Consider the following 15,447-nt stretch of genomic DNA (forward strand, 5'->3'; position numbering starts at 1 on the left):
ATGGAAATATCGGAATATTATCAATATCGATAAAAATTAAATAAAAACCACGGAAATTGTAAGAAAAACTTGGAAATTTTTATTGAAACTTTGTAGGATGTTTATTTAGTCAATTATTTATTAGTTTATCACAAAAAATTGGAAGGAAATGCATTTCATCATTGATTTAACTAATTTAAGTTGATTATATAACGAGCTGACAAACATTGTGAGTGTAGAAAATATGTAGTAATTAATGAAAAAAGTTTAAACACACCATAATCATTTATATATAATGAATTAGTACAATATTTTACACTTTATACATTGCATGGTAAGATACATGAGTGACTTAGTACCACATAAAGTTCCAATGAGGTTCAAAATTTTCACTATCTTTGTTTCTTGCAAAAAGAATTCAAAACAAAACCATATATATAAATATTTTAGCATATTTTCTCAAAAACATAAGTGATATGGTGGTCAAGGTGTTGAAGGAGTAAAATGGGAGGGGTTCGAATCCCTTGGTGTTTTTTAAATATAGAAATTTATCCTAGATAATAAATATTAGGGTAAATTACATAAACCTACCTTAACTATTAGGGTTTTATTTATTTATTTTTTTCTGGGTTGCAGGTAGTGGGTGCGGCGTGTAACACCCAACCCCCAATTATATGTATAATTTCGTAAGTCCCCTAAAGTTTTATTGAGATTTCATTTTGGCTCCCCCATTTTGATTAAATTTGGATCCTTTATCTAGATTCCTAAACACTCCCAAACTGCCACATGGCAGCACCATATCATTCTTCACTCTTCTCTCTTTCCGTCCCCTACCCCATGACCCTCTTTCCTTTCTCTGCACTCTATCTCTCTCTCGAAACCCTTTATCTCTTCCCTCTCTATCGCCGAGACACACACACGGCAGCACCATCGTGCAAACATCATTACCATCATCGTCATCAAACCTCGTCTTTCTCCCTTTCCTTATCGTCTCTGCAACTCGGCAAACACATGAACTCTCCGGCAAGCTTCTTAATCTTCTCCGGTTAGGTAAGTTTCGGGTTTACCTTGTTCTGTTCTAGATTGAAGCTTAGATGTGAATTTTTAAGTTCTATCTCATGTTTTTCCAAGGTTTTTGGGACGAAATTGGCTCGGGATTAGGCACACCCATCTCCGGCGAGGCCGTGGGTGTCTAGAGGTGTTCCGACCACCACAGGTCGTTTCACGGCAAACGAAAATGGTTCGAGTGGATCCCGCTGTCGAACGAATGGGATCCGATTACCACCACATCGTCGGGAGTCGTTCACCGCCACAGAGAACAACGCAGTAGCGGCTGAGGGTCTTCAAGTCACCAATCTTATTGAAGACGAGGAGGAGGAGGGAGTTCAGGAGGCGATCGAAGAGGTCGTCGTCAATGAGGGAGTAGGGTTCAGACGACAACGACGAATTCCTTCGATAATATCATAATATATTGACGATAATTAAGTGGATACTCGTGAAAATATCACCCTCTCATAAAAACGATATTATCGACGATATTATATTGATATTTTGGTCCATACTAGTAACACTGACCCAACAGACAAAACGCCGTCGCATCCCCCTCCGCCCGACCCAGCCTGACCGCATCCACCAGGTCTTCAACCGCCGCCTCCTGTTCAGCCCGAGCTTCAACTCGGCCCTCTTCACCAGAGCGTCCCCGCGCTCCTTCTCAGTGAGCGTCTTCACGCACGGCGGCGACAGGGTCGCATCAAACGATTTCAGCACGGAGGTCTTGTGCCCCAAGAGATCGAGCTTTAGGGCTTTGAGGATGTGTGGGCTCGGATCCCTGGGTGAGAGAGACAGCGCCTTCTCGGCCTCCGTCAAGGCGTTTTTGGCGTGGGCCTGGGATTGGGCCTTGTGGGGAGTGGACCACGCTCGGGTCAGGAGCTGCGACCCGTGGATGAAGTGGCGGGTCGATTGGAGGTTGGCTTGGTTGTTGGTTCGGAGTTTGGTAAGGGCGTTTCTGGAGAGTTTGTGTATGGCGAAGAACACCGCTAGGGTTAGGATCAGAAGGCCGACCTGCAGCACCACCTCTGATGTCATTAGATTGAACGGTTGTGATTGCAATAGTGATAGGTTGATTGTTATCCAATTGGATCTGGGTTGTTGATCTGAGTTTGTCGCAGAGAACAGAGGCGAACTGAACCTTGGTGGCTAACTTACCGGTTAGTGTTTGTGCATAATGATGTGCATGGTGCTTTTGCAAATGTTATTTTCTTTATGGTCCCAAATTTTTCATTTTTTACATTAATGAACCAGTGCAAAGATGGAGTAACAAATTGATCAAGGAAGACTTTCAACTTCATTCAGAACTGTTTACTTGATGAGAGAACATAAATACAACCATCATGGGGTACGCCTTGTTCTAACAAAAGTAACTTCCTTTTGCTAGATATTACGACATGTTATGTTGTCAGGTTATCAATCACGATTGTTCAACTAGTGGAGCATTGATGGCGTTCAACGTTTGAATGTACAATGTTCCAATTGATCGTTTGGTAACATAATATATCATGCCACAACGATAACAAAATGCCACTTTTCCTAGTATTCTCTACAAATATGTAGCAATCAATCAACAGTTGCTTCAATTTGAGAGCCTGAGGAGATACACGGCAAAGGGGTGCTACAATCCCAAAACTTCCACACTAATAGCTGACAATGTAACAACAACAAGAGGCTGCAGGAGAAAGAGGAATGGAAAGCAAAGGCAGTCTACTGATCCAACACGAGTTGCCGGTGGCGGTTGAGATCGCTGAGGTAATTCGAACAAGTGTAGTCTTCCAAGTCACAAGACTCTAGAACCAGTGATCTCACTGCTGTAGATTTCTGTCTCAACTGATCTGCGACGCCATCCTCTCCCCTTAGCATCTGCACTACCTGCACTCTCACCAATTTGCATCATTAGTACATCTTGCATAACGGTTGGAAAACAAATTAACCGGAAACAAGAAACTGATCATACCCGATTCATATACGGACGCCTTGTGGATTGATGACTGATGCACATTGAAGCCGTCACCATGGCTCTTTTCATCTCAATCGGATCATATGCATCTTCTAACAGAGGATCTGCTAGCTCCTTCATATTACTTGCATCTAGAAGCGGCTTTGCCTGTGTATAACACAAGAAAAATTGGCTATTGAACTTGAGATTTAATGATACAATGACGTTGCTGTCCTAATTCTAACCCTTTCTGGCACCCGTAAGCATTTGACAAAGGCAAAAGTGGGGAATAAAATGCTATTTAGTTTTACATAACAGATGCTTACCCAGATCACAAGGCTTTGCTGAGTTGAATCAACTGCACGGCGACCTGTTATGAGCTCCAGTAATAAAACCCCATATGCAAACACATCAGTCTTCTCGTCGACAATTCCATGCATGAAGTACTCTGGAGACAAGTACCTGAAACAATTTGAAGGTCCGTTAGCCTAAAAATCTCTACGACAGATGAAAGTTAGCAATCATAACTGATCAACAATTGAAACTGCGCCCTGACCCGAATGTGCCTTCAATAGGGAATACAACATGGTGAGTCCATTTTTCTGGGAGCCACTTTGCTAGTCCGAAATCAGATATCTGCAGTAACAGTAAAATAGAACTCCGATTACATTTAGAAAATCCATTAAGAAGCATATATGACCAGACCGGAAGAACACAAAGAATACCTGAGCTTCATAATCTTCCGTTAGTAATATATTAGAGGCCTTGATGTCCCGGTGAATGATGCGCCTGTGGCAATCGTGATGGAGATATCGCAAACCTTCTGCTATCCCAATTGCTACCTTAAACCTGATCTTCCAATCCATACATTCTGCTGTACCTGATACGCAGAATATCTTCTCATCAGCGAAACTGAAATACGATGCTGGAAGGAAAAAACAAAACAAACAGAATAAGAAACTTAAAAGACAAATCCGGTACCAAAGAGTAGAGAAGCTAAGCTGCCGTGTGGGGAAAATTGCAGGACAAGGTGCAAACCACTGTCGATGCCAAAGCCAAGTAGGCGAGCAGCATTCGGGTGTCTTATGTGTGCAATAATCCCAACCTCTGCCAAGAAATCGCCAACTCGATCCTCGTTTTCTTTCTCTTTCTCTTTCTTCATTAGCCTCTTGACTGCTACAATTGTACCATTGGATAAGAACCCCTTGTAAACTTCTGCTTGCCCACCTTTGCCAATCAGGTTCTCTGCCGAGTATCATGCATTCACAACTCAATAAGGATTCTATTCACAAATGAATAACAAAATCGAAAATAAGGCTCACCAGGTTTGAAATTGGCAGTAGCAGCAGCAAGCTCAGCGTAATCAAAGTTCCTCCATGACGGCTTCGTAACCGACATCCCATCAGCTCCTTCCTCCTCCTCATCCTCGGCGTTCCAAATCCGAGCCAGTCTCCTCCTCAAGTTCCTTCTGGAAAGTTCATAGCTGGCACCCAATACTGGAATGGTCGAAAACCGCCTCGCTGACTTCTTCTTCAAGGCATCGAACATTCCCTTGCCTCTCATCTGCAACCCAATGCTGATGTCTCGCATTAGCGTCTGGCCCATCGTCTTTTCGGAACAAGAAGATGTGCCGCAGCTGCTGCCGCTGTAGTCCGAGTCCGTAACGGGGATTTCCAACACGCCCCTCGGTGACGGCTCGTCCTCACACGACTCCATCTTCCTCATATCGCCTTGTGACTCTGATTCCATTTCTGGGTTTCCTTTCGTTTCTCCTACGGTCTCTGCCATTGCAATGCCCCACCAAATCGTTACTAAATGAACAAAAAAAAAAAAAAACAGAGCAAAAACAAAGACAAAAATTTCTGACTATTTATTAAGATTCTAGTTTTATTTTCGCTTTTTCAGGAACCAATATGACAATGAATGATTAGACTATGTATTGGCTAAAAAAACAAAGAAAGAGGAAAACGAGGCGCATATACAAAACTTTTCGCCTTAAATTTTTCTTTTGCTTTTTCAGGTTGATGTACCAAAAATTCCCATTCATTTTTCACAGCCGGGCCGCCAGTGTCCTTGCAATCGCCCACGCAGGGTCACTACAACCCACCCGCCGCCGCAAACACACAAAAAAAACCTGAAAACAGGGGAGGCGCAGAGCATACCTTCCGCCGTCATGGTTTAGGCTTTGCAGAGTTTCCCAAATTACTAAACCAGAAGAAGAGAGAAGAGGGAGGCCTTCCTGAAAACAAAAGGAGGAAAAAACTCCACTACATTGTGTTGTGGAGGGAGAAAGAGATGGAAGAAGAAGGAAGAAGAAGAAGGAAGAAAAATGCAGAAGGCAAATTTCTAGAGAGAGAGAATTTGAAAAATGGGATATCTTTAGAAGGTGGTTATTCTTTGAGGATCAATGTAGGGTATCCAAAATTCCCCCCACAATTACCAACTTGGGTGTCATTGGAATATAGACATACACACACATATATATACACACACGCAAATGTGTGTGTAATGTGTATATGCATATATTTTGCTATATTTATACACCTGCTCTACTTTGTATTTGGATATGTCGTACCCAAAACATGTTGATTATTAATTCAAAGGAAAACTAATGAAAATAACTTGAAAACTTTGAGTTTTAATGATAAAGACAAAATAAAGGGTAAAGTGAATAGTACAAGGATTGACTTTTTAGTGTAAAAATATGATTTTTCGTTAAAATGAATAGTATCATGAGCTTTTCGTTAAAGTTCTCTTAATTCAAATAGTTTTCTTATTTTTGTTGGGGTGGTAATGTAATCGCAGCCGTTGCTTTTAGGGCTCGTGATTTTTGCCGTGATGAGGGGAGGGACTGGGGATTTAACGAGCCAAAGGGCAACTGCCAACGGATGTAAATTGTAATCTGGCTTTTTTAGGAGCAAGTTAATTGAGTTTCCTTTTTTGTTAATTCTGATCCATAATTGTCTGTTGGACAAAGAAGAAGAGATACGGTCTCACGTATGTGACATGTCAACTCACGCAAGGGCGTGTATACTCATCTGTCCTTGTAATTTCAACGAAAATTATCTACCAAACTTCGACGAATTCCTCCCAAACGTAAAATTATATTAAATTTAAATAATAAAATCTTGATATATGTAAAAAGGAAATCAAAATTTGTTTTGTATGGATTTTTCAAGAATTTACAAGTAATATGACTATATGAGTGTATGTTAAATTGTGTGGTCATGTCATCAGGTGGTAATTGGTATAATCTTTTCACTTGTTATGATATGAGGGAGTTTTATTGATATTGTTCTCTAAAAGTAGAAAATATATATTAATCTTTTCACATGTTATATATTAACACATAAACTGATCAAATTTATCAAATAAAATGATCAAATTTCAAATGTTATATATACAATATAACTAGTAAAATGATCAAATTTCGATATTACACAGCAAGTTTTCGAGATGTACTTGGCATTTCTTACATATATATAATTTTCATTCTAAATTAATCTTTTTTTTTGTGGCTTTTTAGCTAAAATGGTCATTGAGATTTGAAATCAATAGAAGTGATCTATGAGATTGTCCACCATAAATTATTTTGGTCATTCGGTGAAAAATTATGTTAAATAAAGATTAAAATGACAAAATTATCCTCAATTTGATAAACAATAAGCCAAAATGATTTGACAAAAAATGAGGGCATTTTTATCATTTTATCCTTATTTTATGGAGATTTTTTAGTGAAGGACCAAAATCATTAAATGTGGACAAACTTAGGGACCAATTCTATTGATTTCAAATCACAGAGACCAAAGTGAGGAGTTATGCAAATCTTAGGGACCAATTTGGTTTAAAAGCCTTTTTTTTATCAAGGCCCTTTGACTTTTGTCCACATCATATGTTAATTTTAAAAATGGAAAACTTATTAATCATTTTCATATATTTCTAGGGTTTAGGTACACTTTTTTTTTGTTAGAACTATGTAAAGAACAATATTACTTGGCCAATTTTTTTCATGGTCCTTGTGGTGACATAGCATTTTCAATGTGATCCTTGTGGTGAAAAGGCTTTTAATTGAGGTCCACCAAACTTTCGTTAGTCTTCCGTTAAATAAACTCACATGACTATTACATGGAGGGTCAAATTTACCATTTCAATTCAAATTACATCCTATTCCATGGACATCTAATATGAGTTAGGGTTTAACGGAAATTAGATTTCATAGAAAAAAGCTTGAATGTAAAGAGTGAAACTAAACCTGTAAAACCAATTCAATGGCTAGGAGAAGAGATGAAAGTGAAGCCGTGTATAATTTCTTAGGTATGATTTAATTTCGTTTGGAAATCATAATACTTCTAATAAACCATTGTTTTTTTCAATGCCAACACGTCTTTGATCATGAGTTAGAGTCTTAGTCTTAGTTGATTTTTCATTCTTGTATCAATTTGTACCAGTCCGAATGCATATATGCCTTTCAATTTTGTCTTTAATTGGTAGTGTGGTGTGATGCATGCCGTAGTTGGCCAATACACAACCTTTTAATTTTTTTCTTAATCTTCTTTGAATTTTAATTATTTAAGTTTCTTACGCTCTTGAAGTTCATATGTAGGGGGCCGACGTGAAAATTGAATTTTATGCATTGCCTTTCACCCATTGTCTTCAATTCTTTAATTCTGCAATGCCTTTCACTCGTCTGAATGCATAAACTGCAATGTCGTTCACCCATTGTCTTTAAGTCTTTAAGTTATTCTTGTAAATTATCTCTCATTTTCACTTGTTTCAATTTGCTTTGTGCACTGGAATTAGATGCCAACTTTTTAACACACAAGAAAAACAAATGTATGTCAAAACTCACCCAGAAAGAACAAGCGTATACCTAAGTCATATTAGATGTCTATGGAATAGGACATACTTTGGATTGAAATGATGTATTTGACCGATCCATGTGATAGTCACATGAGTGTTTTTAACGAAAGACTAATGGAAGTTTGGATTTGGACCTCAATTGCTAACAGGGCTCACCACGGGAGTTTAATTAACAGCTTTTTCATCACAAGGGTAACATTGAAAGTGGTGTGTCACCACAGGAACCACAAAAAAAATTTGGCCATATTACTTCATTATTGATTTTTAAGTAATTATTATATTTTAAAAATATTATTTGAATTTGTTTAATTTTTATAATTTGTGAGATATTGAGTGTATAGATGCAGGATTTAAATTCTTTAAATGATGCTGAAGACCTCCACCAAAATATTTTAACAAATAAAATTTCAATTCAACAATTAAGTTAATTAGAGACCGAAATCAAAATGACAATAAAGTAAATATGTGCGCATGCAAGAGGAGAAGTAATAGCATGAGGTGGTTGAATCATGTATTAGCCGAAAAGGCATTTTATTCTATGACAATATTCCGACAGGAGAAAGGTTTTGATTTTAAGAGATGTTCTCATGCTCAAGCCTCCTAAGGTCACATTGTCCTCCAATTCATGTTTACACCTGGTATGTAACAAATCACGTATTGGTGTTGGAAGCCAAAAGTAGGTTCTCCATGACCCATCTGAAAGTCAAGTGGTGCAGCCTAACAACATAATTACAAGAGATTGATTATTTTTTTTCTATTGATCTTATTACCAAACTTGTCACAACGTAATCGAGGAACTATTTTATGTTAATATTGACTTCGTTGAAAATATGATTAGTTGCAGTTTCAGTAGGTTAAATAAAAGAAATAACTACCACTTAGTACTACGGTTTAGTGATATTTCTCTTCATTTGTAAGTGAAAAGTCTTAGGTTCAATTCTTGTCATATGTGAATTTGAACCACATTATTGCTAGCTCATTATAAGGTTAAACCCAACCCCCCTTCCCTTAGTATAGATAATATCGATTGTTCAAAAAAAAAAAAAAATACTAAAGGAAATGAACCTACCATAATTGTAACCACCACGGAGTGGTTCAGTGGTTGGGACGTCTTGTGTTTGATTCCCGCCGCTGGTGAATCGCACAATGGTGACCAAGGGGAGGTTGAAATGCCTCTGTTAGTCTTTCTAGTTCCCGAAATAATGGATTGCCATGGGAAAACCACTAGTTGGTCATTTTTTATTTTTAAAGAAAAACTCTCATAATTGTATTACCGGAAGAATTTCTAATTAAGAAATCTGCAACAGAATCACCGTTGGTTTTAATACTATCATTAAAATTAATTTGCACAAAATCTCCATTTAGAGGTTTCAAGCCATACTCTTGTTAATTTAATGAATAAAACCAGCCGAGCAAAAATCATACAAGGTTTTGGATCTAGTTATCACCTTCACTTTCGATATGAGGTTGAAGCTAGATGTCGGATTGCATTCATTTAGCTAGTACAACACTATAGTTGGTGCAGTACTATGGCTCTCAGATATCCAAAGGGTGTGGAACGACAACATGATTTTATCCTTTTATTTTGTTCCTTATTTAATATTTTTCAGGAATTGTGTTGGAGATTTGGTTTTGATTTTTCTCTTTAGGAGAGTTGGTTCAGTTTAATTTCTATTTTCGTGTGCTACCCTTCTTTTGGATTTATGTGTGAAGGGTAGAGCTGTTTGATTTGTTGAATCTACTTTACTTAGTTTTTTGGGATTGTGGTGGTGATTAGGTGATGCGATTAGACTAATGGGCACTGTACTCTCTGTTCCATTATGATTTGAGATTTTTGTTCTCACATGATCTCTATGTAACACGAGATTTAACGATTTTATTAATCTATATAATCTTGTGGTTTCAGATGATCTTAGCTTTCAACGAGTGCTTGAAGTTTACTTATTGCTTTATTACTGATGATGTTTTATTGTAGTATTTAAGAGATCTAGTTTGCAAGGACCCTTTTGGGGTTGAGTTATTCATAACATGTATTTCTAACGTCCATTTATCAATGAATGGAATATCATACTTTAAAAAAAAAAAATTTAATTTAGTATTATTGTATGGTTTTAAAATTTTAACTAGCTTTTGCTAGTCTCAAATTGTCCAACTCACAGTAATAAATAAGTGAATTTTAATGAAAAGCTCTCGGTACTGTTTACTTTAACAAAAAAATCATATTTTTACACTAAAAGATCAATCATGGTACTATTCACTTTATCATTTATTTTGCTCTTATCGTTAAAACTCAAAATTTTCGAACATTTTTTATTAGTTTTTCTAATAAATAATTCTAAAAGCAGATAAGTACTTGAACGCACCAGTTGTCAGGTTATGTAAGAGCTGTCCGACTTGGTTAAAACAAGCGGTATAAAATAATTCATTCTTTGTAAACCAAGGCCTTCCATATTTCTGGATTTGCAAACTATGTCCTATGGCTATGACATTGGAGGAACTTTATAATTGTTAATGCTGCAAAAAAGTGAAAATATGACAGATTATAGGTAGATCTCATTTCATATGTCAAAGAAAAAATAGGCGTAACTGATCCTCTCATTTTTTTTTTCCAATAGAAGTAACACCATATTAATCAATGCCGTCACAAAGTTTAAACAACTCAGAAACATAAATTAAGTGAGTTAGCTATAGCAGTAAGTCCATTCTTTCTTGATATGAGTAAGCACAATGTATTGTAATTTTAATAGATATGTGAAATGATGATGTCACTATCATAAGCATAAGCACAAAGATTATAGTTAAGTGGGTGAACTAAACCGTTAGTATGACTAAATTGGGAAATTAATTTATATTAGATATGACATACATTTGTGGCCATAACCCAAGACTCACCAACCTCACCAAGTAAGTGGGGAGTGTCACGAGTTAGACAAGTGAGTTTAACTGAAATCTTTTGATATCAAGATAAATAATGTAATCCAAAAACCAGATTTTTATATGATTCCCTAGATCGTACAGGGATTTCTTTGTATTTTAAAGGGTTTAAGAAACACGAAAGAGTGAGTGAAACAAATTTATATGATTTCTGACCTCAACTTTCACTTGATATATAGTTTATGATCGGTTTTGGTGCTCTAAAGTTCAAAGTGGGACACCAACCCAGTTAAAATCATAAAGAAAAGAGAGAGGATTCGGGGATAATACCAGTGTGAGTGTTTGGTTAAGGGATGCCTGGCATGGCTTCATAGTAGTTTTAGGCCTTTCGCAGCAGCGTAAGTGAGTTTAACTTTTACATACAAGAATCAGACACATTTAGTTAGATTCTTATATTATTTTTTTTGTTTTTTTTGGAAAAGTTGAATGGTATAAGGGAGATTTTTTTTTTTTATAACAAAAAAAGAAGTTACACCTAGTTAGAAGGGATATAAACCTCACTCCTCATAAAACAAAGACAACAAAAAAGAATACATGAAAAAGAAGGGGGACATAAGCCTTGTCCCTCTAGAAACGAAAACAAGAATGACACAAAGAGAAGGGGGGGGAGACATGAAACCTAACCCCTCTAAAACCATATCTAAAGGTCTAAACTTACAAAACAAGTTGAGCAACACCGCAAAGTTAGGAAAAAACTTGGATGCCGAGATGCACAATAATTTGAGAAGCGGTAGCTGTGCAAGCCAACATAGTCTGAAAACAAAGCAGCACGAGCCACCGAAGAAGGAGAATCATGCCAAGTTAATTCGCGATATGTGAGATGCGTAGAAAGTCATTTTTCGAATGTGGACCAAACAAATAAACCATTGAGTATGAAGATGCAAAGGAGGATCAAAATCAAATGATTGAAGAGCAAAAATAACACTAGAGCTGTCACTTTCCAACCAAAGACAATGCTAACCCCGCTAATATGCAACTCTACACCAATAATAATTGCAGATAATTTTGCAAAAAAAAAAAAGAGTTATGATGACCAACCATTAACAGAAACCACCAAGAAAACTACCATGACAATTCCTAAAAAACTCCTCCACAAGTAACAGGATCAGATTTCCTTTAGACAAACCATCTATATTAAGTTTAATCCAAGGAAATCAAGGAGGAGACCAAAGGACAAGAAGGATAGTAGGCACCTTGCGAGAGATAGGTTGGATCCCTAGAGAAGAGATGATTCGAGTGTCAAAACGTTGAGAGTAACCAAGAATAAACTTCCCACCATGAACAATCGCAAAATTGATTGACATGCAGAGACGATGAAAATAGATGGGTTGACCCTAAAAAATAAACCTATTTCGAGCCTTCCAAATAGCCGCAATAGTAGAAAGACCCATAAAAATCCAGATATTGTGCAACTGTAGGAAAAAGGGCATACGCACATAGATATCCTAAAAAACGGCCAACGAATTTGAAAGAGGCAAAAGGTACCAAATTGGCATGCTATCCACCTCTAAAGCTGCCTAGACATTTGACAGCCAAAGAAAAGATGAGCATTAGATTCTTCAGAATTACTACTTAAACAACAAATGGATGCTAAATAAATGCCACCTCGTTATAGCGCACCCTCAGTATGAAGTTTATCATGACAGCCGCCAAGTCAAAATAGATAGTTGTGGTGGAATAAAATGTCGCCAAATAACCTTAACCCAAACACAATTGTAAATATGGAAATTCCTGCGATGAATGAGACAAGAACACGTGTACAAAATAATATTTTGTATTAATGATTTTGGGGTTACAATTTTTCTCAGATTTAGTCCTCTGATTCGATCTCCGTAAGGTGTTGATTTGTGGATGGGCTTCTGATCCAAAGGGCCGTCGGGGCTTGATCTTTAGGATGAACAATGGTGTAAGGATCTTCAAGGGCTTTTGGGCTTGATCTTGAAGAACAGTGGATGAATTTATTGATGTTGTTGATCCAAAGGGCCGTCGGGGGCTTGATCTTAGGATGAACGGTGATGAATGATGAACACTTTCTTCAAGGGTCGTCAGGGCTGGATCTTGAATTGGTGGAAGTTCTTCAAGGGCCGTTGGGACTTGATCTTGAAGGAGGATTTGACGAAGAACGAAGAGAGCTTTCTTGATCCTTCGGTATTTGCTTGGGAGCTTCGGAGTTTCAAAGCTTCAAGGTTTTGGTGTGATGTGAATTGGTTATGAATTGGTGTCCCAAAATGAATGCCTTGGCTTCCTATTTATAGAATTCCAAAACTTGATTTTTGGATTTAAATAATCAGATGAAATAAATCATTTCTGCCAAGTGTTGACATGTGTCATGTTTGATGAGTTTTCTGATGATTCTTGATTTTTCGTTGAGTCACATGCTATGTGTAAAATTTATGTGACACGTGAATGTTGAAATTTTAATTATTGATCAACATTTATTTCACCGAAATTTCATTGTCTACAACAATCACTATGTTTCCTTTGAATAAGCTGATAACCAGAAGAAAAGGAAAACTTCCCTGTAGGCGAAGGCTCCCAAATCAATTTGTCATCCTCGACATTTAAAGGCAAATGTAGATGTAAAATTTGTTGCACTACAGAAGGGAATAAATTTATAAAATAATCTAGCAAAAACCAACTCTATGCTTCAATAACATTTGTAACTCGAGGAAGAACCTTAGGTGAAATGACCGAAGATAAAGAAAGGATAGTAGTAGGTTCATCTAACCATTTGTTATAATCTAACGAGTATTATTATTCAAAATAGGCAAAGCACGCTTCAAACCATGCCACAAATAAGATTGTAAATAGATATTTTGGTTTTTGTAAGGCGAAAAAGAAAAATGCTTATGAGTGAAAAAATCCCACAGAAAAGAGGATTGTAAAGCATCCCATCCAAAACTAAGCAAAGACATCAAGTTCAATGAAGCTAAATCCCGAAGATCAAGCCCACCTTCATGTTTAGGTGTCATGTCCTGATCCCGACATATGTCTAAGATCGACACGTGATGTCAGCATAACCCTGTTTATTTATTATGTCTCGTCTCCGAGACAAGACCAAAACTAATCAATGATTCAACCACACATTCATTTTCTTTTATTTCATGGCTGCATCTAACCTTAGCGTTAGACTGCCTACGTACCCTAGGAATGGATCAAGCCATTTGTAGTTCACCATTCACTAAACTCATACATTTATCCCAGTGCGTTCTAACATGAAGGTATAGCATTCCTCAATCAATTATCGGAACTTGACAACCATGAATTACTAGATTTAGGGCTACATAACAAATCCACCTGACAATCAAGATTTTCATTTCATCCATCGCATAAATCACTATGTTTCAACTTAATACTGCAAATCCATAACATGCAACATATTAAAGAACCAACGAAGCACAATATTATTCTCTAGCCACATTGATCAAATAATTTGATCATAATAAAAACAATCATATCCAACATCATTCCACAATCACTCCTGTTTGTACCATACTTGACTAATCCCGAAACTACTGAGCAACGGTCAACGTTATATCGTCAAAGACCCAGAAGAGTTTCCCTCCAACCAGGAGGCCAATCACAGCGCACCACGTGTCGACATCAGAAGCCAATCATAGCGCGACACGTGTCAACATCAGAAACCAATCACAACACGACACGTGTCAATGTCAGAATGAAACTAGAAACTCTCTTCTATAAATAGAGATCATTCTCTCACAATATTTCCTAATGTCATTTGTACTAAATCATTCACTTGTACTCACTAAAGGAGAGCTTGAACCTATGTACTTGTGTAAACCCTTCACAATTAATGAGAACTCCTCTACTCCGTGGACGTAGCCAATCTGGGTGAACCACGTACATCTTGTGTTTACTTCCCTATCTCTATCCATTTACATACTTATCCACACTAGTGACCGGAGCAATCTAGCAAAGGTCACAAACTTAACACTTTCTGTTGTACCAAAGTCCTCACTAATTTTGTGCATTAACATTTGGCGCCATCTGTGGGAAACGACACTTATTCCCACTCTCTTCAGCTTTGTCAAGCTGGTTTCCACCATTCGTACACTCTCTTTTGACCAGGCATCCCTCTCTGACATGGGGAGCGAAGGAAACCACAGCACACAGAATGACACCCCTCTTGCACCTAGTGCGAAGCAATGAAAGAAGGAAGGAAAAAGGGTTGCTCTTCAAGCTAAAGTCGATGAGCTAGAAGCTCAGAACAACAGATAGCAATGAAGATTGAAGTCCTCCAAGAGCAGTATGAGAAGCTCTTTGAGACACTCCACGAAACTAGGCGTACTCAAACATGCGAGCTCGTTGCCCTTGTGGATATCAACCATCATCTGGGTGCCCCCCAACACGGAGGGTCACCTTCCTTCGACATGGGTATCCCTGATGAGGAGCGAGCTAATCATCAAAACATTGATCAACGTGAGACTTCTCTCAACCCAGCTGCTTCGACCCGAAACAGGAGAAGTGGAGGAAGACACCTCCTTGCAGAAGGGTTGGAAGGATCAAAAGTCGTTTATCGTGACTACCGAGACTTCTTAAAGCAACGTCGAGAGAATCCCCTCCACATATGCTTGAAGATCAATGACCCAAGGGTTTTTGAAAGACTCGGTCCCCTCCTACGACAGGCCAGTTGCCAATCTAGGGAAAAAACGACATATCTTAGA

At 37.7% G+C, this 15,447-nt stretch overlaps 1 protein-coding gene and 1 pseudogene across 1 annotated transcript; both read right to left on the reverse strand.

Annotated features, from left to right (window-relative positions):
- Positions 1-938: 938 nt before the first annotated feature.
- Positions 939-2,220, reverse strand: LOC126628867 (uncharacterized; annotated as a pseudogene).
- A 241-nt stretch (positions 2,221-2,461) lies between these two features.
- LOC126628435 (receptor-like cytosolic serine/threonine-protein kinase RBK1) lies at positions 2,462-5,403 on the reverse strand. Its single transcript, XM_050298152.1, has 8 exons — positions 5,131-5,403; positions 4,291-4,749; positions 3,950-4,213; positions 3,694-3,848; positions 3,525-3,604; positions 3,295-3,430; positions 2,987-3,136; positions 2,462-2,901 (listed from the first exon to the last, which is right to left on the reverse strand). The coding sequence occupies exons 1-8, from the start codon at positions 5,141-5,143 to the stop codon at positions 2,737-2,739; spliced, it is 1,422 nt and encodes a 473-aa protein (XP_050154109.1). The 5' UTR covers positions 5,144-5,403; the 3' UTR covers positions 2,462-2,736.
- Positions 5,404-15,447: the final 10,044 nt, after the last annotated feature.

Source organism: Malus sylvestris, chromosome 1, assembly GCF_916048215.2.
Source record: "Malus sylvestris chromosome 1, drMalSylv7.2, whole genome shotgun sequence".
NCBI lineage: Eukaryota > Viridiplantae > Streptophyta > Magnoliopsida > Rosales > Rosaceae > Malus > Malus sylvestris.

Excerpts from the sequence above, each read along its gene's own strand:
- LOC126628435 (XM_050298152.1), bottom strand. Across the intron at positions 4,214-4,290 it reads TACTGCCAATTTCAAACCTG|AGAACCTGATTGGCAAAGGT; the intron begins GTGAGCCTTATT and ends GATACTCGGCAG. Across the intron at positions 3,431-3,524 it reads CCTATTGAAGGCACATTCGG|GTACTTGTCTCCAGAGTACT; the intron begins GTCAGGGCGCAG and ends AAATTGTTTCAG.